The sequence below is a fragment of the Apiospora phragmitis genome (genome assembly GCF_038363925.1).
Source record: "Apiospora phragmitis strain CBS 135458 chromosome Unknown utg000004l:1.0-3135199.0:1.0-3139288.0, whole genome shotgun sequence".
In the NCBI taxonomy this organism is placed as follows: Eukaryota; Fungi; Ascomycota; class Sordariomycetes; order Amphisphaeriales; family Apiosporaceae; genus Apiospora; species Apiospora phragmitis.
In genome coordinates this window covers 1,877,428-1,905,387 of record NW_027117402.1, presented here as the reverse complement: position 1 = coordinate 1,905,387, position 27,960 = coordinate 1,877,428, and the positions used below count along the sequence as shown (strand labels likewise).

At 51.4% G+C, this 27,960-nt stretch overlaps 4 protein-coding genes across 4 annotated transcripts; 2 read left to right on the top strand and 2 right to left on the bottom strand.

Moving 5' to 3' along the window:
* Positions 1-1,437: 1,437 nt before the first annotated feature.
* Positions 1,438-3,258, bottom strand: PG994_003719 (transcriptional regulator; the record flags this gene model as incomplete). The annotated part of the gene is made up of 4 exons (XM_066855128.1): positions 1,438-1,847; positions 2,109-2,289; positions 2,531-3,032; positions 3,053-3,258. The coding sequence occupies 4 exons, from the start codon at positions 3,256-3,258 to the stop codon at positions 1,438-1,440; spliced, it is 1,299 nt and encodes a 432-aa protein (XP_066719406.1).
* Positions 3,259-6,479: 3,221 nt separating this feature from the next.
* PG994_003718 (uncharacterized protein) lies at positions 6,480-6,700 on the top strand (the record flags this gene model as incomplete). Its single annotated transcript, XM_066855127.1, is given in 2 exon segments — positions 6,480-6,602; positions 6,620-6,700. The coding sequence occupies 2 exon segments, from the start codon at positions 6,480-6,482 to the stop codon at positions 6,698-6,700; spliced, it is 204 nt and encodes a 67-aa protein (XP_066719405.1).
* Positions 6,701-21,481: 14,781 nt separating this feature from the next.
* Positions 21,482-22,141, top strand: PG994_003717 (cell wall biogenesis protein; the record flags this gene model as incomplete). Its single annotated transcript, XM_066855126.1, has 4 exons — positions 21,482-21,541; positions 21,631-21,736; positions 21,856-21,958; positions 22,066-22,141. The coding sequence occupies 4 exons, from the start codon at positions 21,482-21,484 to the stop codon at positions 22,139-22,141; spliced, it is 345 nt and encodes a 114-aa protein (XP_066719404.1).
* An 868-nt stretch (positions 22,142-23,009) lies between these two features.
* PG994_003716 (uncharacterized protein) lies at positions 23,010-25,577 on the bottom strand (the record flags this gene model as incomplete). The annotated part of the gene is made up of 3 exons (XM_066855125.1): positions 23,010-23,787; positions 23,850-24,825; positions 25,091-25,577. 3 exons carry the CDS (start codon positions 25,575-25,577, stop codon positions 23,010-23,012), a joined length of 2,241 nt encoding a protein of 746 aa, XP_066719403.1.
* Positions 25,578-27,960: the final 2,383 nt, after the last annotated feature.

The following is a 27,960-nucleotide window of genomic DNA, read 5'->3' as shown; positions in this document are numbered from 1 at the left end:
TACCGCCCACCGCCCTCTGACGTTTGAGGAGACGATTGCACGGCCAGCGCCCCCGCCCTTCCGATCGTCAGTAATTCACAACAACTTTCGCAATAGATATGTGTATGCCATGGAAATCCAAGACATCGGCTCCTCCGTGGCTCTCGCTCGCCCGTGCGTGCGGCCCCTAAATACCTAAGTAGTTGGTAGCAGGTAGGTTGGTCGCTAGCGACGCAAGTCTTGCATCACCCACGTGGGTGTTGACAGGACCCTTTTCCAAGCCATATAGCGCGCACGCACGCAGCCTGGCAGGTGTGGTTACACGGCATTCGTGCCATCGCTCGCCTTCTCTTACTTGCTTCATTAGCTTCCCCCAATTTCGCTAGCAGGCAGCTTACAGGACACCCCCATGTAGACTGTGGTGTGTACCGTCACTACACCATGTCCTAGGTAGGTTAATACACGTAGCTCTGTGTCTTACACCTCGTGGCGTCCGTAGCACAAACGAAGCCCATGTGGTTTAGAGTGTTGGGTTAGATCTCCGTAGATGCAAAAGCTTGGTACAGTAGACTACCGTGCTGTCGGGTTTCATTCCCTCATCCTACGTCCAGTCATCGGCTTTGTCACGGTGCAAGGGAAAGCAGATATGCTTGCTCAAGAAATTGTATTGCCTATCTCGTGCCGTTTCAACTACTAAAACCAACAAAGCCGCCCGCCGACTTGTGTATGTGCATTGGGCCAAAGACGCCTCTTCATTATTAGAAACAGGTTGCATCGCAAATGCATCGAGGCGGATTCGTCTGTCGCCCCCCAAAGACAAGGAGACATATTGCGTATGTACGTATAAAAATATGTAGACAACGAAGCCGAGGCATTTGCATGCCATTCAACAGCATTGCAAAAGACCTGCCCCACCTCAACGTTGAGGCTTCTTCCCAGCCTGAAGCTTCAATGTTGCCTATCCCAACCGTTGTTTAGATCCCCGATCAGGACGACGGCCTGATAGCATCAATCCCATGCCAAGGAGAACACGAAACGTTGAACCAGATTTATACAGCCCCCTCCCCCCCTTTCCCATACCGAATGCAAGATGCACAAAAAGGAAACAGATGATCGTAATGGCCGTCAAGTCCAGATGCGTGCACGTCGCGTCGCAAACTCCATGGGCGTGAAAAGTGAGGGTATCGACTGTCCTTACCACGAAAAGAACCCCGCATGGTAGATGCAAGGTTGTCCGTGTTAGGGTAATTAAGTATGGTACAACCGAGGGAAAAGTGTAGGCTCCTTGCGGAGCATCGTCCAGTCTTGCCGTTCAACCTTGTCGTCCATCTCGTTTTTTTTTTCTATTTTCCTTTTTCGAAAGTCGCTTTATTTTGTGTCGCGTGTTTCCTCGTGGTTCGTCTTGGTTGGGCTTGACACCCTAGGTTGTCAAGCCAGATTCACGCTTCAGGTTGGCCGCTATCTGCCGCTCGCCGTTAGCATCCCCTGAACAAACCGATTCCAGAATGCAACTTTACGGACGTTGACTGTACATCTGCTGCGGGTTTGGAGGTGCATAGGGCGATGCGGGCTGCTGATAGTTAGGTATGCGATGCTGGTTGGGCTGTACTCGGGTACGTTGGTAACTCCAGCCGAGGGAGGAGCAGGGTACTGAGGCGAATAACCAATCGGTGGAAGGTGAACCGATCGACCAGCTGAGTAGGGCTGAGGCGGTTGGGCACCATCTCCGCCCTCAGGCCCGGCTGCGCCGTTCTGCACCTGGGCTGGGTTGTGTGATTGTCTCTGGCGCTCAGCTTCCTCGGCAGCCTTGCGTTGCTGTTCTTCGTCCTTCTTCCGTTGCTTCCATTCCTTTCGGATCTCTTTGAATTCTAGAGGGTTGCAAAATTATGTCAGCATATGAGCCATCAATCCCGACAGTCTGGTTGAAACCCTTGTCTGGCGTGTTGAGCTAGCCCTCCTAAGTTGATGCGAGTCCGGCTCATGCCTAAAGCAAGCGGCTACGAGAACCCCAGAGCAGCCAAACTTAGGGGCGCGCGCGGGTCCTCGAGGTGTGCACCACAAAGGCATCCGTGTCTCACAAACAACGGTACCGCTTTCCCAACAAATTTCGATGGAAAAGAAAAGCTTACCTTCCGGCGTCCTTTTTTGTCCGTGGCTCTGCATCGTAACGTGTGCGTTCAAATGGTTCAAAGTTCCGTAGGCCTTTTCGCAACCATTCCAACCGCACTTGTACATGCGCTCGATTTCTTCGTATCGCCTCCTTGGTCTTTTGTGTTGCTGTGCTCCCGGAATCGGCACAAAAGAATAAACCTGGTGCGTACCATACTGTGTCAATTACCAACATCAGTTATTTTATGACGAGAAGAGGGAAAAACAAGATCTACGCGCAACATGTGGTCTCCTGGATCCGATCATTGCTGGAATTCACCAACCGACGAACACCAAGAACAGATAGGGTCACAACTTGACCCCATCCGCGTCCAGTGAAGCATCTTTGTTGTGGAATCCAGGCCTTGTCGTCCAAAAGAAGTAGAAACGCAACAAAACCTACCTGAGCTGGCCTGCCGGGTGGCGCCGCAGATGTCGGAGTAAAGACTGATTGGGGCTGCCCCATGTGCCCTCCGGGATGACCATAGTTCCCCCAGTCGGGACGTGGTTGGTTATACATACTACCCTGATAGCCGTGCGACATGTCCCCCGGAGGGGGCGCGCCGTATGGCGAGTATTGCTGGTGAGGGTACGTTGGGCTGGGTGCCGTTATGTTGGGATCTATGGGTAATTCGTTGTCAGATTTGACTTGCTGGGACTGATGGTTGCGTCCATCTGGCAAAGGCATGGACGGACTTGTTGGTGTTTGCGCCATACCTCCGCTGCTGCCACTATGGTTGCTTGCGGGATGGTATGCACGCTGTATGTGTTCAGGAACGAACTTGACCGCGCTGACTGCGGGAAGACACCACCACCGTACTCTGAAGACGTCGGCGTAGCTGACGTTGAGTAATTGGCTGAACGTGCTTCCTGCCCGCTCGGGTATGCTGCAGCAGATGCGTGATCTGCAGAGGAAACTTCAGACTGAGTGTCGCCGAAGTTGCTTGGATAGGGCGAAGGCAAACCTGTCTGCGAGTATTCGGGACCCCGTTCCATAGAGCTGTTGGTCGACGAGAGAGGGAGCGTATTGGATGGCGCTTCTGGGCTCACGCTTCCAACGGCGGACGAACGTGGTAGCGGTGCGTGAGGCTCGACGAACGCGTGCTGAGATCGTGCGTGGTTCGCGAACATACTACAGCAGAGAAGGAACGATCGAACAGTGGGATGGCCGGAGAGCTCTAGTTCTCGAGCCTGGTCCTACTTGAGTGATAACGGTGTCTCGGATGGTGTGTTGTGGTGCCGGACTACTGTTCTGACAAGTGATGAAGAAAGGCAGAGGGTAGTACCGAAGAAGCAAGACGCGGCTGCGTTGGTGTATATGTTCAAGTGATGGCGGCCAGTGACGGAAGGATAGCGTGCGCTTCCGGTCTTTTCCTGAGCTCCAGGGCCTGGATGGATGAAATAGTCCTGAAGCTTGGAGATCCACTAGGCTACAGGCCTGAATAAAGCACCAGCTCGGGGTGTATCTGGGTCGTCTAGGAAGAGGACGCCAGTGTGATAGGGAGATGGGAGTGGATGACAATCTAGAGAGGCGAGTGGCTCCAGCCAGATCAGAGGTTGGTGGCAAGGATCACGGAGCTTATTTAGATCGCGGCTGCCAACTTAACCTCCAAATGATGTGCAAGTAATCTCCTTAGTCGTACAGCCTGACGAACTCCACGAAAGTGTGAAGTAGTAAGAGGCAGCAGCAGGGCGTAGCTCAAAACTAGCGCAATCTTTGGGGGGTCCCCTCGTCCTCACTATTATATGAAAGGAGGGTGAATGAGTGCGTGCTTTGGCGCGGTTTTTCCCAAGTCGACCAGGTGGGCTTAGGGGGGGAGGCTTGTTGCTAAAATAGTGCGGATAGAGAAGGGCCTGGCTGGCTTGCCAGGATGGTTGGGATGAGTGATGCCGAGCTTGACCTCAAATTGTTTAGCCCGAAGTCTAGCGCAGTCGAAGGCCAGCAAGTACCTCGACCAAGAGCTAAGAAGTGTCGGATACCGGGTGATCAGCAAATGGTTTGGCTGGCTTAAGATCTGGGGCCCTCTTGGAATCGTTCGTCCTGGAGGAGATCCCTGGTTGTTGCACACGCAGGCTACTTGACTCTGAACTGCACACACACGCGCGCACACAGGATCCACGCCTAGTTGTTGACGTGCACTAGTATGATGTCGGCTACCAGTTCCTTTCACTTGCGGCAGCGGGCACCAGACTGAGCGTGGTTCAAGCGCGTCGACGAGTGGCAGTAGGGATGATGGCGAGGTGCGATGATGGGTTGAAGCATGTATAGACTACACGCCAGCGGTGCTTAGCCCCCAAACAATCTACACCCAAGATAGATAAATTCGATCTTAGGGTGTTCGACTAGTATGAGGCCGTCCTTGCGCGATGCGCTATAGATTGCACGTACGCATTAAAGAGTAGTGAACCAGTAAACCAGCAGGGTAGGTACAAGATAAGTATCTTTGTACCCGGTCGTAGTAGTTGGGTGTAGAAGTAGAACTTTGCCGATGATTTTTGTTCTCCTCGATAGGAAGATTTGCGAGTGGGAAGACGAAAAGCTTGTGAAAGTTGGGTTGGAGGAGATGGGGTGTGTGCAAAATGGGAATCAGAAGCACACGCACATAAGAGATTCGATTGTGTATGATTGAAGATGGGGGGCGGGAATGATGAGGCCCGAAAGTCGAGAAAATAGAAAAAAAGGCGGGAAAGGGCTGCCTCGGTGAAAAAGAATTTGATCTGATCAATTTGATGATGACGGGACGTGAGGGCCAGAAGCAGTGCAGGGGACAAGAAGAACCAAGCGCCTCTTTTTTTTTTTTTTTTTTTTTTTAATTCCCTCTGTTCTCTTTTGCTGGACTCTGCTTTTGCTTGGTCTTTCGAGTCTGGCTGGTCAGGTCGGGTCGAAATTTCAATTTCACCTGAAGAGAGGCGGTATGGCAAGCAATAATTATCAGATACCTATTATTTGAGGGATTTGGCCAGATAATTGGCAGGTGGTTGTTGAAGTGTGTGTATGTAGTAATTCCAGGGAAGGAAGTACCTTTGAATCCTGCCCATTTCCCACTCTCGTCGGTCCAGCTGGCCCGTATCGTATCGAACGCGCTCGCTCACAATGAAGGAGAACTGCCGCTCTTGCTGCGTGTACTTGCATCATTCATGTGTCTGATTCTATATATACCGAATCGCTGCCGCGTTTTATGACAGAAGCTTGCATGTTTGTTCACTTGGCCGTTTTTATTTCTTCTGGTCCTTTTTGCTTCTTGTCTTGCTTTCTCGAAGTCGGCTTGGACCGAGAGCCCTTCAAGAAGCAGTGACATGTACTTTATTCTTGGGATATCCGGAGAGAGGATGACGGTACTTGCCTCTTCAGGCTAGTCCGATGGCTGTACGCGAGCTATGGTTCTTCCTGGTAGGGGTAGTGGAGATTCCGGGTCCCAAGACAGGGAAGAAAAGAAACAAGTAGGGGGAGAGGAAGAGAATTACATTACTGTACAGCAGCAAGTACCGTTGATACACATCAACCACTGGCTGGACTTGACACTGCAATAATCATAGGAAGATCAGAAGAAAAAGGTGGGGAGCGAGAGGCTGAGCTCACGAACCTGGACACTGGGATAGCCTGGCCATAATCGTCTTCCTTGTCCACTCTGCTACACCTACCACCCAATATTGCATGGCAAGAGGTACTTGTTGTTGTTGTTCTATTGCTGCTTCGAGGACTGGGGTTTGGCAAAAGACGCGTCAATCATCCTGTGGCGGGGGGCTGGACAATTACTGTCGCGATGTTTCCCGTCTCCCACGCAAAAACTCTCTTTGGCTCTTTCATTTTTACATGAGGAGAGTTTGGGCAAGCAATGCAGCAATGCAAGAGTGCATCAAATCAAATGCCACGATCATGTATGGATTGTTCCATGCTTATGCTGCTGCTTGACTGCTTGTGGTGCCGTGGTGTGGGTGGTTTGGCCAGCTCATTGCAATTCAATATCGTGCAAATCCCTGGCTGATCTATACTTCCGTCTACATGCCCATTCGCGCAGATGGTGTTGCTGCTGACAGGTACCGATAGTAGACAGAACCTTGGCCACATGCAGCAGACAGTTGGGATGCGCATCCCTGTCCGTGGCTGCTTGGCATGCCATGTCTCAAGTACTCTGCATTGGAAGGGCTCCGTGTTCGCACTGTGAGCAATGATATCTTCTCACCTAGCGTGTACTGGATGTACATGTGCCGTATGCATGCTGCTGCTTGCTGCTGCTTGCTGCTGCTGTGTTTTGCAAAGTGGGGTTGCAGCTCGGCGAGCAGCAACGCATCATGGATTGTGTATTTGCATTTGTGGATGGATGGTGGATGTCTGGATAGTCGTATGAAGCATGTCTGTCGCTCTGTCGCCTTTTCCTCGAGCTCGCCTGCTCGCCAGCGTGCAGCTTGCTGCTGGCATTTCGGCATCTCTCGAGATGAACTCGGCCGCTAGTGGTGGGCCCGATGATCAGATAGTATGTATTGCTTTCAGGTGAAGAAGCAGAGCTCGTCATTCTTCGATGTACGCGACATCGCTTGGGGCCCTTTCGCGGTGTATACTCTATTCAGCTGAACTGGGTCTTTGTTCTAGTCTCAAAAGAGACATGCCAGATGCTGATTAATAAGGATACTCGGATACATGTTCGTATCTGTTGAGGTAATGTGTGCATGTAAGTCGCTGTCGAAATGGGTCCAGGGTCAATTGGAAGTATTGATGGAGCCAAGCCTATACATTTTGTTTGCTTGTCCCATCGCGAAGAGTAGATAGGGTCTTAGATGCTGTGCAAGTGAGCGCTAGTTGCTTTCGGCAATCTACGAGTCTAAATCTCTCTTGTTGCAGATAGCTTCGAAACGAACAAAGTGCTGTATGTATGCCATTTGGGGAGGGTACTACTCGATGAATGGATGGGTAAAGGTAAGGTAGGGTCGTTAGTTCGTGCGTTCCCCTGCGCAAATGGAAATGACGCTTTCTCCACGTTTTTCGAGAAGGGCCAAGCTACGCACTATTCTATTAACCATGACAGGGGGCAGTTTTGGAGGAGTGGTGTTCTCCAACAACGCGACGACCAGCCTACTGTACCTACTGTACTACAACGGATGGGCCTAAAATCGCGTATGAGCAACCTGGGGGTATTGGGTAATAATCTTGTACAAGTAGTGATATGCGACGACGTGTTTTTTTTTTTTTTTAGCATCAGGTCATTTTGATCTGCAACATCTCTGTCTCCTGAGACCCTAACCTGCTTGCCTGCCCTGGTCAGCTGGTGTCGCTTGCTAAACGAAGATCTCCTGCCGAAAAGACCTCCACCGCGCGGTGCCGGATCGCGAGCTGACTCGTGCTGGCTGAATGAGCAATGCAACTCCGTGCCGACGAGCGACGAGGCTTTCGATGCCACCTCGAATCGGGCCTCATCTCCACGGCAGGTCCTGATAGAAATTCGCTCCGGGGCAAAGGAAGGTCTGCCATTCGTTGGCAGGCCTGGGTGGAGCAGGCCAGGGCCTAGACTGCCAGCTGCTTTGCATTCGTTAATGATTGCATAATCAAGGGTGAAATCGAAACCCTCATGTGCTCCTCCCATGCCCAACAAGTACTCGGCTTGTGGGTGTTCCGTGTCAAGAGAACATCTTGATATCATCGTATGTGGCATATACGGCGTTAGGGTACATGGGCAGCTGGGCCGAAAGAGATGGGGAAACAGTAAGCAATCAGATCACGAGGCTAGGGCATGCTGGCAAATGGGTTTTTCTATCTGGGTCTTGGTCTGGGTCGGTCGTTGATGGGACGTTCGAATCCCAAATTCCGATCGATGCTGTCTGTCGAGTTACGAGAACAAGGCATACCCATGGATGGAGATCTGCACGAGTACCGCGTTTAGCTTGCGTTTTTGTTTAATCAGCAATACAATGCCGGAAATACCAAGCCCGCGCTCCCTCTCAGGCAGGCAGATGCTGCATTGGACTGCAGTGCAGCGGATACTGCATATTCATGATTGCATACTGTCGGTGTGGGCGATAGGTTCAAATGTTCATTAACGAAAATAAAAAATTTCACCTCACCTCACCTCACCTCGCCCCCTCGTCAGCATCGCCAGTTGATTATTATCAAGGTGTGCATCGTCTGGAATGGTAGGAATATGTACGTATGATTCACAGTGGAGTGATAAAATGTCGGAAGGACTGCACGGCAATGACATATTACACGCTTGCCAAACCTTAAATTGCCCTGTCCAACCTGCCTAGGCTGCTCACGTCTGGCCCGCGGAAGCGAGCAGGACGTTGATGATTTGAGCAGAGGTTGACTTCGAATATATCCGAACAAAGCAAGCAGAGGGCAGACAGGGGGAAGGGCAGCGCATACCACCCATACAGGTTCGAGGGCGGGGGGGGCGTCTTCTGGGGGTTCCATCTGATACCAAGCTCTTCCCGTAATGGGAATGTTCGACCGAGCGGTGAAGGGTGCAGCGGACATTTCTCGTCCTCACCTTGCGAGTTGCGTGCGCACTCTCTCTCGTTCGATCGCGTGGCAGTTGGATAGAACGCTGCAGAAGAAACAGGACCATGTTACGTACGTGGGTCGCGAAAGCTAGGTTGGGTGTGGAGAAGGTGATGTGCCATTGCAGTCCTGTCGAAATATATCTCGCTGGCCTGGCCAAGTATCGTTGTCAAAGTACGATACTGTGTAAGGATTCAACCATCATATTGCTACATTGGTCACATGGATGTTTGTGCGTGCGATGGGGATCGAGGGATGAATACTACTAGGAACGGGGTCGGTGGTTGGGGGAGGAGTACGGCAAGACTAATAGCAGCCATGTATTATTGATGGAATTGTACATAATTCCGCATCGTTCATGATGGTCGTTACGTTGCTGACACATACTGTAGCAGATACAGTATGCTCTCGTAGTTGACAACCACATTTCTCGGAAACTTCCCGAGATATCATGTATGTATGCTGTAGGTGCTATGTCGGTATCATATCCTGTACCAGATTCCTTCTGTCGCTGCATCGTGACGTTCTGTCAAGGGACAGTAACCTGGGTAGTGATGTATCGCATGCAATATGCAGGCAGGTTTACCGTTTACCAGCACGTAGGTAGTTGGGATGATAGAACTCTCGGTCGGTTCGTAGTCGTAGCTTTCCTTTCGGCTGTCGCGGGAGCCAGCACGATTCAACTTGATCACGGAATAAACTCTGATGTCTGTGCCCATTTGGCTTTCACAGTTTTACAGTACGTATGTAGACATGTCACCACAGTCACCACCACTCACCACTCAGGCTTGCAGCTTGCCAGCTTGCCAGCTTGCCTCTCTTTCGTCCGACCGAATGTGGGAATTATCGGGGCCGTTCCGCCCCATGTCCGCCTCCTAAGGGAACATCAGGAAGAAGAGTTCAGAGGTATTTTGGTTGGTCTATCATGATCCCGGATATTATCAATGATTACTGTGTGCCTTCGCGTCCCAAGGAGATCTCAAGATCATGAGCAATGCCCTGATGAGAGGGGGAGGGGGGTTGTACTGCATCAATTCCAACCAAGTTTCTAGATTTTCCAACAGAATCCCCCACCCTAGGTTAACCCTCAGAACAAACCTGGCATCCCCAATTAGCTCTGTTCGCCGAGATGCAGGTCAAAAAAGCTGGCCAATGTTTCGCTGGGCTCCAGGCCGCGAATAAACCTGGTCTACGATGGAGCACTGCGAGGTAGCATGGTTTTTTTTTGCCCTCCCTCTCGCTCTTCCTAACATGTGGATCCCTGTCGGGTTAGCGTCGAGTACATTCAGCTAAAAGACTGTCCCATGCATAACAGTATCGAGACTGGAGCATCTCGCCGGATCCCATTCGTAACCGTGCTGGCTTTATCTCGGACGTACCGTACACCTCTGCTTGTTTTTCATCAGGTCGATTACGTATTATGTTTTGCCCTCGCGTTCGTAAGCTCGGCTCGAGGGCCGGTTATTCGAAGTGGTGGCTAGTTACTATGCATCAAAGCCTGTACTTGCATGTGGTTGAGAGCAACTCAATACCTCGTGGAAGCCGACCTAACCGAATGTCTTCTAGTGAGCTCCCCACACTGCGGTACTGATGTAAGGGGTGGCAGGACAAGATCAGTTTCCCGGGTCATTACCAAGAAGAAGGAAGAAAGAGAAGAAAAAAAAACAAGAGGTCGGTCTGGTGCGGTGATCCAGTCCCATGTACCAATGCGTGCGGTATGCGTCCCTTTCTCTGTGCGCGCGTGTGTGTGTGTCCATAGGGGACGCACAGTCCACCCAACGTACAAGGAGCGCGCGCAACCATTGGGCACATAATATGAATAGGGGAGGGGGCATGCATAGGGATGCGGCCTGGAAAGCCTCTTTGCTCCTGTACAATTTCTTGGGAGTATCGGACTTCTGGCCCGCGTCCGCACAGGCAAATGTGTTTTCTGATACATGCTGTAGCTGCATTCTTGCAACACCATCAATGCAGTTTAACAAAAAGACCCCCAAGCATGGTTCCCCAGAAAGATTTTCCGCTAAGGCGATCTGTCAGGAGCTTTTTTAGGGCGCGCCGTCGCCAGTGACTCGGGTTTCCAGAGATCTGGATAGACTAAAAAAGCGTTTGATGCTTTGGAGGGGCACAGTATCTCATAGTTGGTTGGTCGAATGCCTAGATGGTTCGCGCAAGCAAACCGACCTATGTTTCTTGATTAATTCTTTTTTTCTTTCTCGTGGTTCTTTCCCCCCCAGAACGCTGAAGAGTAGTAGTGGTAGTAGTAGCCTCTACTATAATTCAACGACATAGTGATACGTATGGTATGGCACCGTTCTTTCTTGCACCCCCTCACTCTCTCTCCCCTTCGATGTGCGCTCTCAATGCGGATGCCATGACCCGATTGAGAATACGGACCATTCATGTTCTGTTTTGAATAAGAAAGTTCGTACGGTAGGGAGTGTAGGTCTGGTATGGTCAGATCAATCAGTACACATCATCACACGCAGCTGCGTATCCCCACCGATATTGGCACACCGCCATCTTCACCACCCAGAAACGAATGAAGTAGTAAAATCACATCACATCATATCAAATGACAAAAACCCCAATGCGCAGGCCATGACAGTATATGTTGGATGATGGAATTACGGCGTGGCATGGAATGACTAACCACCATTACCAATGATACAAGGGCATGCTCAAAGCGAGCTCACAAATGAGGTAATCATTCGCTCAACCAGAGCTCATCTAATCTTGCCCGGTGGTTGTCGGCCACCTCCTATCGCATCCCCCATGTCTTCGTGATGTGTGTGAGAGGGAGAGAACACCCATGTCCCCGCAGGATAGACAGGGTCGGCAAAGAAAAAGAACGGCGACCATCCCCTCCATGCACCTCGCAAGTTCCCCAAGCGCAGGCCTTCTGATCGAACGTAGTACCCAAGGATCATGCAGAGACACCTAGGATCTTGTTCACGTGGATGCCCTCTGCTTATACAGAGGACGTTGACTGGTGCCATGGCACTTCCCGGGCTTGCCACCCCTCATGGGATCACCGAATGGCTGACGACGGGCATCTGCTGTGTGACAGTCGCACAAACATCAACACTTTAAACCTGAGAGGCCGAGGGTTGTCGCTTGTGAATTCGCATATCCGCTTCGGAGGAGGAAAACACAATGCAAACGAGGCATTGTCTCGATGGCATTCGGCATACCTAACCTACATGGTGCTAATTAGAGGCTGAGATATACTTTGAAACTACTGCATGGGGAGGCCGACCACGCGCTACGGTAGTGGTATGTTGGGCATCTCACTCCTCCCACATAAGTGCAATACCATAGTCGGGACTTACTATAATTATCATCCCGAATACATACCATACCAGGCATCAGTTTGACCTAGGCTAGGTTATCTGCCTTTGGTTCTCAGAACTGCTACCATGCACGGAGGTTAGTACTCAATTAGTGCAAGAAGAAATTCGACACCTCTTCTATCGAATCTATCCATGCCAATACGTCTGGTTGTTAATTCATCAATATTCCGTACCGTACATAGCTGATGTATCCAGTACCTGTGTCATCGTAGGGGTTCAACTTTGCTTATCCCCCCCCCCCCTTCCAAAGTACGTACATACCATATCAACCAACCAGACCTCTGGATGTGCACAGGCAGCACCTCCGGGGACTTGGGGTCGCTACACAAATTCCGACAAGTCGTGGCCATGGATTTTGACTTGTCGCACCTCTTTTCTTTTTGAAAGCGAATGAGATTCTGAGGGGAGAGCCACAGGCAGGCTGGTAGCAGCATCAGCATTCCCAAGTGTGCAACCTCCCCTCCGCACACCCCGGCCCCGACGTGTCGGCGACATAAATGTTTTGTTTCTCTTCACACCATACTGCTCACTGTACACCTCCTCATCTCATTCGACACATCGGCACGAGAAACCGTCGGTCTGCCTGTGTGTGATAGGTCGTTATGCTCGTTGATTTTGCCAATGTACCTACATACGCGCTTGGAGGTCTTGTCTTGGACTGCCACCACGGTGGCGTGGCGGTCAGCAAGTTCCGATTAAAGCCGTTGCTGGCTTACTGGCAGTACCTACCTTTTGAGGAGCACTGTGTATCGTCATTGGCTTCAATGCATGCGTGGTTTATTTACGTTTCAGGTTCGCATGTACTCGTTTTTTCCTCCATTGCAAGGACTCGGTGCCAAGGCCTGTATGCCACTGCAGTGCATGATGCGCGAGCTTCAATTGCAGAGCGTTAAACGTCTGTTTATTATTAGTTAGAGTTGCATCGTTGGGATCGTAGTGGTTCGGGGGCTATCTGAGCCCGGCTATCGCTTCAATCGCTTCGTGCCCAAAAGCCCGCCCGCCCATCTGGCTGGCCTCCCTCTCGTTAGAACGAAGACGCTTGGTGCTTGCTTACCTACTTTACTTACCAACTACTAATTCGTGCTTGTGGTTAGCTTCATCCGCCCCTTTGGTAACGAATGGCAAGAAACGTTTCGGCGGAGGATTCAAGCGCCACTCATGCTGTACACCTTAGATGTTAGATGCTAGACTGCGACTAGAACTACGGTAACTTCGTCGACATACCACTATCATGATCGACAATCCATACAAACACGGGGTAAAAACGTAGTGGACTAACAAGCCACACTTTTCCATTGCAAACCCAGGTGCAATGCGCCCTTCACGATATCTTGCATACCACACATGACGATTCAAGAAGCTTTCAGAATAATGAGGCACGTGACAGGCAGCAGTGTTCACATTGTCTCCTCGTGGATTTACCAAAAGCAGCACTGGATCCTATTGCTACGTAAGTAGGAGGTAGGTACACAGAATACTATACGTGACCGACTTACAGTACACGAGTACACCAGACGTTCCATTTGGCCGACCATAGGGTCCTTGCAAACGGCCGTTGTGCGGCGTAACTTTGAGTGTACCCGCCAGAGGACGTGGCGTCAAGCGTTAGATGGCTTGGACTTGGTTACGTACTGGTACTGCTAGGGCAATATCTGCAACATTGAAGTGCAGACATGGAGATACTGTACAGCAGTACTTCTGAGTAGTAAAGCTCGAAACCGCTATTCGAGGCTGAGCATGACAAAGAATGGGTGCATCGAGTATGCGGGTTCAAAAAGCGGCTTTGGGTTTAGCATTTCGAGATTCGAGAAACAGATGTCGATCCACCTGGAGATTCCACCGCTTGATCTGACTTGTGTGGATGGCATCATCCAATGGCCCATACTAACAGTCCAACATGAATCTCGTCCCAGCCTGAGCACTAAGATTATTGCTACATACCACCACTACTCCGTACAATTATGGACATATCACCAGTGATCACTCCGATCATTGTGGAATGGAAGGCGCTATCGGTGGAGCCAGCCCCCGCTTGGATTGGGCTGCTGGGCTGCTGGGCTGCTGGGCTGCTGGCTGGCCTAATAAAAAAATTCGATATTGTGAAGATGAACTCTCCGTGACACCATATTCTTAAGCACAGACCCGTGAGGTGCGCTGACTTATTGCCTAGGGTTGACAGGAAATCAAACCAAATCGAATCAGATGCCCCTTTTTGTTATCAACAATACTTACCCTTCTCTTCCAGCATCCAATAACCTCCAGAAAGTGTCAGGTCTTCTCCGTACAGATCCAGTAGTTTTCGTCCCTACTGCAGATCATTACTCGTCCTCAGCCTACACAGCGCACCCTCTCGCTGCTCCAACTAGCCTCCCGCACTTAGCAACTTCAGCCGTTCGGCACTATTCATTGGCCGGACTAAAGGATCGTTTCGTTTCTCTGCTATCGAAACTTCGAAGGAGACCCTGATCCATGGTCAATCGGAGCACGGACAATGACTCGTTGCATCTCCGGCCTATGTGCGTGTACTGTAGATTTGTCAGTCCCATCTCCCTGAACGCGTCTGTGCACCGACACGAACATGTCACACTTCGGCCATGTGCTCCATCGCGCCCAGGTTGCGGCATCCGCATAGCACGGAAAGGAGAGAGCTTGAAGTGTGTGCGCATACCACCGCAACCACCACCCATCCACCAGACTCGTAACGATCAACTTGAACCCTGTCTGCATGCCCACATCCTCGTGTTGGCAGCATCTCTTCTGGTTAGGCCCCTATGAATGCAATGCATCTGCCATGCAGCGCTTTTCGTCACAAAGCAAAGCTGAATCCCGGCGACGGGGACGGACTCGCCGTGCCGCGTCGACACTCATCGCTTCCTTTGCGGTCCAGGTCCTCCGTCACCAATGAGTGGGCCAATTGGATGGTTGCCTGCACTGGATCCTCCTCTTGCCACTGGTACACAGTCTTCTCCATGGCCGTTCCTGTCCTAAGGCGGACGACCGACTCTGGCCGTATGCCGATGCGCTAATACTGTACATACATCTCCAGTGCTCCATCTTAGCTACTACTCAGGTCTACGAGTGGACCGGACCAGGCCCTCAGACTTACGGAGTTCGGCTTCGTCAGGGACTTGTGTTGAGGACCCAGCGGGCGTGGTGGTTAGCAAATCTTTCTTTACCCCAGTCTAATTTGTTTCGTTACACGTATAGTCTGGCCAGCTGGTCTAGTCCTTGGTTTTTGGGCCAACTGCTCATATGATTGGGCTATAGGACTTAGGGATCTACCATTGGTGCTTGCTAGTGCACGTTATTAGCTGGGGAAATTGGCCGAAAAACTACTCTCTCGACTTGAATGGGGCACCATCGTCAAGATCAAGGATGGCTATATTATTGGGCTCCAATTTGGATGGATATTCTTGCCATCATCTCATAATAATGACTGGCTGATTGGAGGTCGCCGGCCAATCTATGTATGTCAGTGCTTCTGGTCAGCACGCTCCCAAGTGGACCAGAACTACTACCTGGTGGCTATCACCCGGAAATATCTGCGCAACCTGCTTCGCCAAGCATCACCGGACGGCGATCATTCGAACAAACATGGTCGCACGGCACACGGATATCCTGAATCGGACCAAAGAGCAGCATCTGAGAGGAGGCCCTTAAGGCTCGACGCCAATTGCTTCCAATGCCTGCTCCTGTGTGTCAGTCTCTGGCTAAGCAAACTTCTGAGATGGTACCTTTCATCATGTTGCTTTTAAAGCATGATTAGCGCGGCTGGTGTGCTAAACCAGCGGGAGAAGAAAGCAGAGTGCTCCTTGCTAGCTCCCTGTCAAATTACTTGCTTAACAGTGTTTGAGCCCCATGACAGCGCATTGGTGAGGCGGAATTGTCGAGATCCCCATCTCAGCCTCAGCTATCTTTTCGCGTTGGGCACCCCAACAGAGTGGATCGCACATCATGAGATGGCTGGTGTTCGTCGTGTTCGGATGTTCTGGTCTGTTACTGATTCTGCTCAGGGGCATGCCTGTCCCGTCTATTTGCTGCAACATGGCTGCTCTCGGCCATACCAACAACCCTCTTTACCAGGCATGATCAAGCGTGTCAATGCCGGGTATACCTGAAATCCAGGCTATACCAGAACTGTCGCGTGCGACTTCGGCGTACTCTCTTGAAATAGCATGGCCGTGCGGCAAGACGGCGGAAGACTTTACATGGAACAAGCTTCTTCTATTCTAGGCGGTCAGTCCGATGTGACCTGCGCATCGTCAGCCCTCCATGCATGTCAAGTCACGCCTAAAGCAGGAATGCTAAGTAAGATCACTGGCTAGCTGTCGGGCTGGTAGCTAAAAACGAGTATCAGATACCCAGCACGGCTCAAGAGACAGTCTATGCCATGTGCCAACCATCCTCTACTCGGCCCATTTCTCGTTCGCTCTACCGCAAGCGCGCTATCCTCGAACGTGGCCTTGTGGCAGGTAGGGCAGTTAGGGCAGGAAGCATTCTTCCACCTGTCCGAAGTAATCGTGTCAGGTCGCATTCATGTATCCGAAGAGAGGTGACGACGAGGATGACGATCGCCGTTGCTTCTAATGCCTCAGTGCGACCTCGGGGGACCCCATCCCCCATCATTGCTAGCTAAGCCTTGTCTGTCTGTCTTACAAGCCGATCTTACCCAAGGGCGGCACGTCTTGCGTGGATTTGGTGGCTTGCTCTAATCGCCCCTCAGTGGCCAATCTCCCGAGATGGGGCACACATCAGCTTGACAGTGACACCTACCCATCGCGCTGCCCGCGGCTGTATATGCTGAGTGACCTCAACCCGGAAAGGTTCAGGGAGCAGAGAATGAAGGAGAGCGCACCGCCGACAGGCGCGACTTGTTTGGCACCTCTCCTCCCCTATCTGGCCAGTGGAAAGGACGAGGTGAATCAGCTGTGAACATGCTGATACCATCCCTCTACAAACAAGCCGCCAGTTCTCTGTCCTCCTCTTGGACCGGCCGTGTGTCCTGTCTTGTGATGGATTGGATGCTGGAGTGGTCGGTGGCTTTTCGTGGCTGGTCTGTATGTTTCATGCCGTCGCAAACAAGATTCGCCGGCCTCTCCCTAAGACAGTGAAGCTGCCTTGCATCCATGGAACAGTGCTCACCTCGTCTATAGATAGCTACAGTACGTCCACACGGCCAACGATACATGGCACATGATATCCATTGCATGGTGTAGTGTGTGTCATTGTGCGATGACTGCTTGCTCGTTTCCAGGGCCCGGAAGGAGTATCATTTGCTCTAGCTGAAGTTACGGACGATGTACACGGTAGACTTCGTGATGAAAGGCGTGGTGGTCCTCGAGGTCCTCGTTGGTCACACGATTCCCTGCCACCGCAATTACTATATGTGTCAAAACGGAAGTGCGGCAAGGGCCGTTATCTTTCATTGAGCATGGCACAAATTTCCAAGAGGACGAGATAGATCGTATTTTAGAGTTTACCCCCCGCGATCTATGGGTGACGGGCTAGCTAGCTATAATGAAGGGCCAGTATTGAAAGGGTATATCTATCAGGAGGGAGCAGCCTTATCCTTGCCGCCCTGTAAATCGCATCAGGCTGCAACGGCCCGTCGTAAGTAGCCTGTGCCTTCGCGTCGTCGTCGACCAGAAATGTGTAGATGAATGACCGACTGGGTGACTGACGGGGTGAACAGTCGGATGCGTGCCCCGTTTAGGGGCAAAGTTTAAATCGGCGACTGTTTACCCCGGGTTTTGGATGAAACACATATCCTTCCGCTTGATGTCGCCCGTACATAGCCAGCCCGAGGATTTCACAATGTAGGGATGGATTATGTGGTTTGCGGCTTCCTGGTTGATGATTCTGGTCGAGGTCATCATCACGTGTTCGAAGAAGGATTGCGCACATAGTTTTATGATGTATCCCATCATCATCATCGTCATCATCACGAAGAACACCCTCTTTTACGTATCTATGGTTCCTCGTGATCATGGGGAACAGGTGCAAGGATAGCAATACCGCTGGTGACCACGGACGGCGAGTGGTACACTATGCGGTAGCCATCCGATGTATGTGGTGAAAATACAAGATTACTACCTCTCCCAAGTCCAAACCTAACGAGGGCCATCGTAGAACAGATACGTTGCAACGGCTTTGAGGCTTTCAAATGTCTCATAACACGATCTTTCCTTCTTATTATTTGTTATGTATTCCCGGTGGCTTATAGCTGCTGATGCATGTGCCATATCATACTATATCATCGTAGGTAACTTGCCGAAGTTCCAATGCACTCTCCTACTCACTCACTCACTCATGCTACATATACGAGGCGAGTGTTTTCCATAGGTACAGCAAAAGCGTTGACAAAAATGACCTCCATTTGAGGTTTTCAGGTTCGAAACCACCCCTGAGGACGATTTGGAGCAGATGGTTTTATGGCGCCATGGTAAACACCCGTTCCGCCAAGCCACGCAAAGCATATATATACGGCGAACAACCCCGCGTCGTAGGAGCAGATCCCCTGTGTGCAGAAACCAAAATTCATTGGGTGAGAGCAAGTACAATATGAACAAACTTCGGAGAGAGATATTCACACAATGCAGGCAGGTCAGGAGATAGAGATCAAATGCTTTCGTATGCATACCTACATTACCAACCGAAACCACATGTAGGAGGACCATGGGAACTGCAACGCCTAAGAAAAGTGATGAGCCCACTCAACCCCTTTGCCTGAATCATTCACGGCAACTTCGTTTCGTATCTGTCAAACTTGCAGCTCACTGTGCACATGTTCCATATCACATGAGTAGGACATATTACGTTTGTTATCTCTTGTTATGATCTGGATCCCCAGGTTGCAAGCCAACCCAAATCCACGAGGGTCCTCTCTCTCTCTCTCTCTCTCTCTGTGTGTGTGTGTGTGTAAGGACATCGATGTGTTTTGCGGGTCGGTACGGCAGAGATTTGATGAGGATGATGTGGTCGTTTGTGTGGGCTGAGGGTCACCGGGCCAGAGTTGCCAATGTGTTCGTCTGATGAACCGAATAGTCGAGGTGTCGGTGTGGATCTCGCGAGTCATCCGGAACTGAGTTTGACAGGTAACCGTTCATCGACCTAGAAAGTATGTTCCTGACTAAGGGACTCTCTGGCCGGATGAGTCGCGTAGATCACATCGATTGGATCGATCTGAAATTCCTCTAACCTACAGTAACCGAGGGAATCACCCCCTGACTCGTATCACTTGCCGGCCCAGTCCTGCCCTTTGACCAGCGCATATGCAACAACATCATCCCAGCCACCGGCTGGCATCTCCTCTCCTCTCCCCTCTCTCACCGAATGACATATATATCTTAGCTATGTGTAGCACAAGGTGGTGGCGTTACTTGTGCTGGGGGTGTGGTGTTGTCGTGGGCGCTTACGCCTGAGGAGGGGTCTTGCCCGGCATCTGAATAGGTCTATATGGGGTTTCACGAAGGTTTAAATACAAATTTCCCTATCGAGATGAATCCATGAGCACAGACTTCTCGTCGATATGGTTGATGGCGAATCGCGTAATTGTAGGATACTCCTTCCTCAGGAGCTTGAAGAACGTCCTCCCGCAGCTTCCATATCTAGATCCGGTGGTAACAAGCTCATATGCCCCCCTTCCCGAGCTGACCTGACCGAAGATGGAGCCACAACAGGTGGCGTGTACGATTAAGGGGAACACAACGGCCGGATTAGAGGTGGATGGTATCCTGCATCCCAGAACGATGTATGGAACGTAAAGTAGAAGTGAGATCAGTCCGTATATGCGTAGAAAGATGGCAGGCGCATACGTCTTGAAGAGTGTAGGTCGTCCAGGAGGAGTGAGACAATGAATTGTACGCAGGAGGATATCGAGAGCATCGCAGGGCTCCTTGAGCACTGCCGGGATGAAGTCAGGTTGTGCGAGAACCCCAGATTGAGCCTGTAGCCGTCCATCATCTGGGATACTGCCCGCAGACTAGTCGGGTGGTTTTACATGCGAAGTGGTCAAGCATCAGATAGGGGCCGTCTGCGTTTCCCTGGCATTTCAATCACTGTCGGCTGCGATGGCAGTCTGTCGTTGATAACCTACCCGCCATAGGCCTGCATCCCCCATCATAACATGCTGACTATCATAAAACTGTTTTATCTATGCTCTCGTGTCTAGTGATTCAGGAAACGGCAGCTTGTAGAGGCATCACTCGGCTGACTCTAAGCTCGTCTATTGTCCTGTTGTGCTTAGCGACACTTGGAAGACATGTCAAGATGCCGCCCGTTTTATTGCTTTCGTATGAAGAAAGACGCATCAGTTGACTTTGCCGTCTTTGTGAGCAAGGAGTGATTGAAATGAGAGTTGGATTCCAGAGAATCCTTGCTGATCGGGTCTCGCGGGAGGAACTCATTCGGGTTTCGTCCATTAATCCTCGCCAAACGAGTACCCTCCTCTGCCGATATAGCCCTGTCGACAACCTACCGAGCCACTGCTGCCAATCGAGTGCACTTGAAAGGTCATTGTATGGACTTATCTTTCATGGATTCGTATAAGTCATCAAGTAGAGCTGCACGTACAGTCGAAGATCCTGCCAGCTACGCCCGGCATGAAGACAGCACGGTGTCTATGGGGATAGTTCGATGGCGGCAATAACAAAACGACGACTGAATCATTACGGATAGGCTATTTGGTGTAGAGGATGCACGGCAACTCAGTCGTGTGACGATCCAAAACCCGTATACACACACGTACACTCACATATCGTCCAGCGTGACTATTGAAGTTAGGGCAAAGGGCGGCAATCAATAGTAAGGAATACGAATCTGTTTCTACTAGAACTTGAAATCTCCTCGGTGAAGCACCAGCGTTTAACTCGCTCATTGCATGTGCCCCTTACGTTGTCACGAGTTCGAGGGCATCCATATATGAGCCACTGGAAGCTGGGACAACAAGCCGGAGGCCACCAAGCAGTACACAAGAACTGTCGGTAATCTTTCGTAGATCTCAAGCATACTTTACTCCATCCCTGAAGGACTCCAGGTTGAGTGTAGTTGTGAGAAAGGGAAGATAGCCTGTCCCCCAGCCATATATCGGCCATTCCATGGCCGTCTTCCCAAGGCTTCCACTCCAGATGCAGCTATGGGGGCTCTCCCATCTGCTCCCCAGAAGGATCTTGTTCAATAGACAAAAGCGGTTTCCAGAGACATCAATCTGGAAATTGCTTGTCGGTACCTGAGGATATGGGCAATATTCCCCTTCGATATCAAAGGCCAGGCCAAACAGCCAGCAAAAAAAAGAGGGGGCCGCACTAGCAGCAGTAACCCGGCGCTTTCCGGCACGGCGACGACCCCGCCAGCAAGCGTTCGTTCGCAGACCCCCCTCCGGACGGACAGCCTTCATCTCTTCTCCCAATATCCCGTCCTCCTTTTGATTTAAATCTAGCCCCGGTCAGACAGACAGAGCCTCTTCGATCCGACGCGCTATCAGACCTAGATTACTGCTACCACCACTATCAAGATGGATTACAGCAGCATCGCCACACCCGAGCGGGCATATGCCGACTTTTGTCTTATACCCGTCAGTCAACGCTCTCCACGTTGCTTCCTCCCTTCTCTTTCTGTCCTCGAGCCAGTCAGTTCAGGATGCTGATGCATACTTATGCATAGGTCGGAACGGGCAGCGTCTCCGTAGCCAACGAAGTGGCCGAGGTACAGAAGTTGCTAAACGCCAGCGGCCTGACGTGCACCATGCACTCGGCCGGCACCACGGTTGGTACGTACTTACGCATACTGATTTCCCATACATACATACTCTTTCATATCCCACCAGCCACACACACACACACACACACACATTGATGCTAACGTTTTCTCGATGAAACCTTCGCGTAGAGGGTTCGTGGGATGAGGTCATGAAGGTCATCGGCCAGGCTCACAGCCTGGTCCACTCGCTGGGCGTCCTTCGGGTCCAGTCGTCCATGAGAGTCGGCTCCAGGTAAGTACATACACCCACCCACCTACCCTTATCTAGCTCACCCAGGGGATGATGATACGACAACATATGAACGAGATGTTTTGGGTGTGCTGACTGTTACTGTTTAGGACGGATAAGAAACAGTCAGCCGCGGACAAAGTGAAACGTGTAGAGGATCTTCTAGCAAAGGGTAGCAGTTCATGAAAGCCCCAGCGTGACCGCAGTCAAGGAGGGGCGATAGATACATCTCTAGGTTCAAACTCAACGGTTGCGAGCATTGTCCAGTCCAAGCATCGTTTCACCCAGCATGGATGATGCTTTACACAGCGTCATAACAAAATGAAATCTGTTCAAAAGCACAAGCACGGCAAGGACAGTTGGAGACTTTGGCCCCTGACATAGCTGGAGTACTAAATTTTCTGACGCTTTGAAGCATCCCTTTGGACGTCTAAGTATATAAATCGCCTCTTCTCTCTCTTTCTCTCTCAAGACACACTAGTAATAAGGAAAATCTGGACTGGCTAGTCCGTGATGTACACATTACGCCCCAGTGATGTGACGCTGAATGTGAAGCTGGTTCTGGGGGGGGGGGGATATAGAATCCAGGAACCCATTCGTCTCTATACGCGGCTTGCTGAAGACAACACTTCATAGATCCCATCATACATCACCGAAATCAGTTTTTGATGTCCCTTTTTTCGCCTCCCGCCGCTAAATTTCCAGTATAACGAATATGGGGCCATTTCCCAGGACTTGGAAATCAGCCTGGTACACAAAAGAAAATGCGATCTTTTTCGCGCAACCGCTGTCTATGGGGCCCAAGAACCCGCTCCCAACTTAAATGAATCGAAAATATAATGAAATAGGCGCCGGTAACGACAGGTGAGAACGCCAGTAATGCTTGGTGTGTCTGTGTGTTGCACATGTAGAATATAGCCTGAATCGACCGAGGTGTGGCCGATAACGGAGCTCGAAGCTCCAAGGGGGATGAGCATCAATAATGATACTGCTGGGAGGGATATTTAGAGAGAGAGATATATATAGATGTATTAATGTAAGCAAATCTTACGACTTAGATTCGACCCCCTGGCAAGTTGTAAGAGCCCGGGACTGCGGGGAAGAGGCCGAATTGAGCCGGTGGGTTGTTGTGACTCCGACTGGTGGTCCTCGCTCTACGGCGAGACTTCACAGGTAAATTGGGAGAGGGGCCATCAACGGTGACGGGGGACACCTCAGCGTCGTCATTGGGAGCAAGCACATTGGCGTGCGACTGAGCCCTAACGTGGCGCTCGCGACTGGCGTCACGCTTAAAGACATCCTGGAACACAGGTAGCGGAGACACTTCGTCATGGTCCTTCGAGACCGTGTTGTCACTGTCATCACTGGGAGCTTGCCAGCTCTCGATGCTTGTGGCGGCGCTGCCAGCTGTCCAGCGTGTATAAGCCGTGGAGTTGGAGGTTGCCGACCTGTGGCGACTCGACGAAGCCGACTGGTCTGAGAGCGCCGAGTGTGTTGTCGAAGAACTTGCGCGGGCGTTCGCCTTCTTGAAGTCTGCTGGGTCGAGGAAGCCCGTGCCGTGGCTCAGGAACATGACCTCATCATCTTCGTCTTCTTCCCTGAACTCGCTCTCGTGGAGAAGCATCTGTTGATGGTAGTCATTCGGTATCAATAGAGATGGTGAAATGAACCCCTGTGCCTCCTTGAAAGCCGAAACCCGCGATGGCACACGGGTATGTCCACGGCCAGCGAGCGTGGAGCTGTCCCTTCGAGGTAGGGAGAAATTCGAAGTTACAGGTCCTTGCTGGAGTGTCGGTGTGATGACACCCTGCGAAGAGGCCAGAGATGTTTGGCTGGCGGGGCTCAGCCGGGACGTCGTATCTGTTGCGTAGAAACAAGTGGTTGCCGGACTGACCTGCTGAGTTCCGCGACGGTTTCGGCTTGGTTGTCTTCGGACTTTGCGCCTCTTCGTCGTAATCTCGCATCATGTCGCAAGATGGCCGTTCCCAGCATAATCAAAGTCGGCTTCGGCAGCATGCTCGTAGCAATAATCGATGTCATCTTCCCAGTTAAGGTTGTCTTCGTACACGCTCTCGTCTTCATCGCCAGGCGCTCGCATAAGACGCTGAGCTGCCAACAAATCGAATTTGCCCAGTGTTTCTGATGCGTTGCTCGGGGATGCTGACCAGGAACCTGAGCCTGCGACCTCTGACGAAGGGTCGGAGCCGAGACGCTTCCTCTCAAGGATGAGTTGTTGCTCGCCACGCTGAGACCGTCCTGTCGAGAGCTTTCCTCCTCCTCTGGCACATCGGGCAATGCCGTCAGGACATTGGCCGTCAGAGGCCAAGCTACGTCATCTGGTGTCGTGATAGCATGCGAGCCAATTTGCTGCTCGACAACCTCATTCGGGCCCAAGAATTCGCTGATTAGGCCTTGTGCTGTAGCAGGGGGTTCTGGCATCGGTGGGGCGGGGGATAGAACAAAAGGCGCTGGTTGTCGGGAGCTACAGTTGGTCATTGGCCGCTCTAAGGGGTCGATGTCTTCTCGGGACGGCGTTCGACTAGATAGCCTGGGCGGAGGGACAGGCGAGTTATAACTCATTCCGATAGGCGATCTTGGCGGTCGAGGAGGAGGGCCGCGCATTTGCTCCTCAGATTGGGTTCGCTTCACCAGGGGTCGTATCGGCGCGGGAGGAGAGTATCGGCTCTGATGCGTCTGCGTTCGTTCCTGGCCATAAAGAGGCCGCGCTTGCAGCTCGCTATTCTTTCGCGCATGCAATCCAGCAGATGGGGTTTCTTGTATACCTGTCAAACTCTCAGACGAGAAGTTGGCGAAGTGAAAATCCTCGGTCCGGAGACATGGGGCTGTTGGCCGACGTGCGTATCGCGGATCTGTGAGGTCGATCATCGAGTCCTCGCAATTGTCGATCCCATCACTCTGGGAATGTGTAAGATGCTGAAAGTTATAAGGCCCAGAGATTTGTATCTTTCTTGCCGCCGCCTCGGTATCACCTTTGCCCTTCCCGCCGAGCTAACATGCCGGTGAGAAATGGCTGTGACATTTTGCGTTCGCATTCGACCGGCGCAGCCTCAACCTCACTGGGTTGTTGAGAGCTGTTCAATGAGCCTTGATCACTGCTTCCCCTCCGCAACTTACCCCTGCGGTTAAATAATGTCTTTCCAAATATCTGCAGGCTCTCCGGGCGCCCCTCACGCGACGGCATACTGCTTGTCGTAGACCGCTGAGAGGACTTTCGCGACAAAGTCAGCTGCTCCAGGCCATGTTCCCATGATGGTCGGTCTGAAGATCCCGACAGAAGAGAAGAGGAACCTGACGAGGTGGTATGCTGGCTTTGATGTTTTTCCGCGAGCGAACCGTGCCTGATATCGGCATGAGAGCCGCGTCTGATATCGGCTTGCGAACCGCGCCGTACGTCGGCTTGAGAGGGACGCCTCATCTCCTGGCTAAGCTGCCTGAGGCGTTCTGGTGAGGGCGGCCCATCCAATGCGGGCTCGAGTAAATCTGTGTAGTTATGAAATGGGTTCTTGGGAGTCGGCGGCACACCGGAGAAGTCCTCTGTCGCGCCGAGGATTTTGGCAGCTTTTCCCGAAGGGGGCCTCTGAGATGCATACATAGAATGCATGATGAGCCACTTGCTGCGTGAACAGAGTGTTGTGTTTTGTATTAATGGCCGGAGCGGTGGCTATGTCTCAGTTGACTTCATCGATCTTTTTCTCCTTATAACAAGCAGTCGACGATGATGTCTTAGCTGAGTCGAGGGTGCGGGCGCGTTTCGAGATACGAAAATAACAACCAATGCTTACCACCCACAAAGATATTTGCGGGGGACGAGCCACGCTTCGATTGCGATACCCGGAAGGGATATAAAGAGATCAAGTTGCTCAAGAGCTGGGCGCGATGGGACTGGTCGGGAACCCTGCTGTGCACTTCACAGTGTTATGCAATATCGTCCGGGGTATGGTTAATACCAGGGGGTGCGGAGTACCTTCAATACAGGGGGCTGCGTTGCCGAGAAGGATGGTACGATGCTGTTGGCCTTTCAGCTACAAGCTGCCCAATGCTGGTCGTCAGGATGCGGCTGGTGTAGGTTGCGTCCCGGCTCAATGGGTGAATGCACAATAAGCGAGGAGTGAGATTAGATTGTTGCTGCTCCTTTGCTTTTGCTTGAGGACCGGATTTCGTCTTCGCTTAATTGGAAGAAGCACCTTTTCGAACCCGAGTATTTCTACCCGCGTCCCGAGATTGCGAATAAAGCCGGTGCCGGTCTGCTGGGAATTGCTAATTTGCTATCGCAGCAAAGCAACTAACGGCCTACCTATTTGAAGTGGTGTTGACCCGACTGAACAGCGCCTTGCAGCAGCGAAGAAGGCTTGGAAGTACAACCGCATAAACAATGACTGCCGGAAGAGAGCCGTCGTGTCTCGCCGGTCTGGCGAATTTGTTTCGCCGTCCTTTAAGCCGATAAATAGGGACGCTGTGAAGTGATGAGACTTAGTTAAAAGCTCTTGAATCTGAAGAAAGTAATTGTTAGCAAGCTATATAGTTTCTTCCAGACATGCCAAAAATAGGGAAGACAGATGAGTGCTCTGGAGGGGGCCTTGTTGCGCATAGCGAAAACAAGGGGGAATAATAATATTGCCGGCAAATATCAATAACGGGTGCTGATGACGCCAGTACCGGGAGGGAGTGGCTGCTGCTGAACCCTCCCCTGCAGTCCTTGGTCGATTCATTGGTGATATCTCGTCTCTTCACAAGCACGATGTAGGCTGCAGCGTGCTGGAGAAGTATTGAAAAAGCCATGGTTTGTGTGATCATGCTGGAGGCGCAAGGCATCGTTCCACAGCATAAGAACTGTGTGCTCGCCCTTGCATGTGCGTGGGATGGACCACAACTCTCTGGCGGTTGGTCTTGCGCGCAAACACTTGTTCTGGGCAATTGCTGAGGTGAATGACGTCTAACGTCCTCGAGGTGCAAGCTGTGGTGGCTGGTCTGGGCCGGTGAAACCAAATCCATGGCCTCATCGGTTAAAATACTTACGTACCTGAAGTGGGAAGTGAAGCCGCAATGCTTTAACCCGTTTTTCGAGTTGCCGAGTTATCGATGTTCCGTCGAAGCTCTAGCTGCAGCTCGGTACGACTTCCACCAGCTTACAATTGGCTGTTACCGTTCAAACGGGAGGACCCGGCGTTAGGAGATTGGTCGAATAAAGGAGGGCCAGAACTTCCTTCCTTGGCCTGGTCTCTGCAAATGCGCTGCAACTCAATGTTCGTTTCGATGTCTGCGTTAATGCCTTATACGTTTTCGTATTTTGCATCCAGCTCGGTCCCGATCCAGATGTATCAAGGAGTTGTCGGAGGAACCTTAGCTCTCGAGTAAAGCCCTTCGTCGCCAGGGTTTGGTGTGTGTGGCGTCGAGGTCTTGCCAATCGGAAACAGGAAATACTTTGCGCGAGACAATGTACGCTGTAGGTTGCCCGTCCTTGGAAAAATGAATGGATATCTCGAGTTGCAAAACAAACAAAAGAACTTATGCTGGTACAATGGACCAAGGGGCGAGAGAGGGAATGGACTAAATCCTAGAGTAGGAAACAAGCAGAGAGAGCGAACGGAGGTTAGAGGTCATGTAACGTAAGGTAGGTAGATTCCCATGTCCCTTTTTTTTCCAACCCGAATGGATAGGGCAAAAGAAGGAGAATAAGAGCCCAAACAGTCAAGGTCTCAAGAGATTATACATGTATGGCATCACGAACTGCCAGACATGAAGGGTGACGGACGGGGGAGACACTAAGAGCGTGTCTCTTGTAAGTTAAGGGACGACCCCGAAAATCGTCGCTCTTGAAAGCGGCGCGTGGGGCCCTGCAACAGCACTAATAATTCCCATGTACCCAGCACACCAGCATTCCCAGCAAGCCACCCCGGCAAGGGCGACGAGCAGACAAGGGCACTACTGTGCATAGGGCTAGCGCCATTTCCAGAGCACTTCCAGTAAATACGCTATTCCATGCT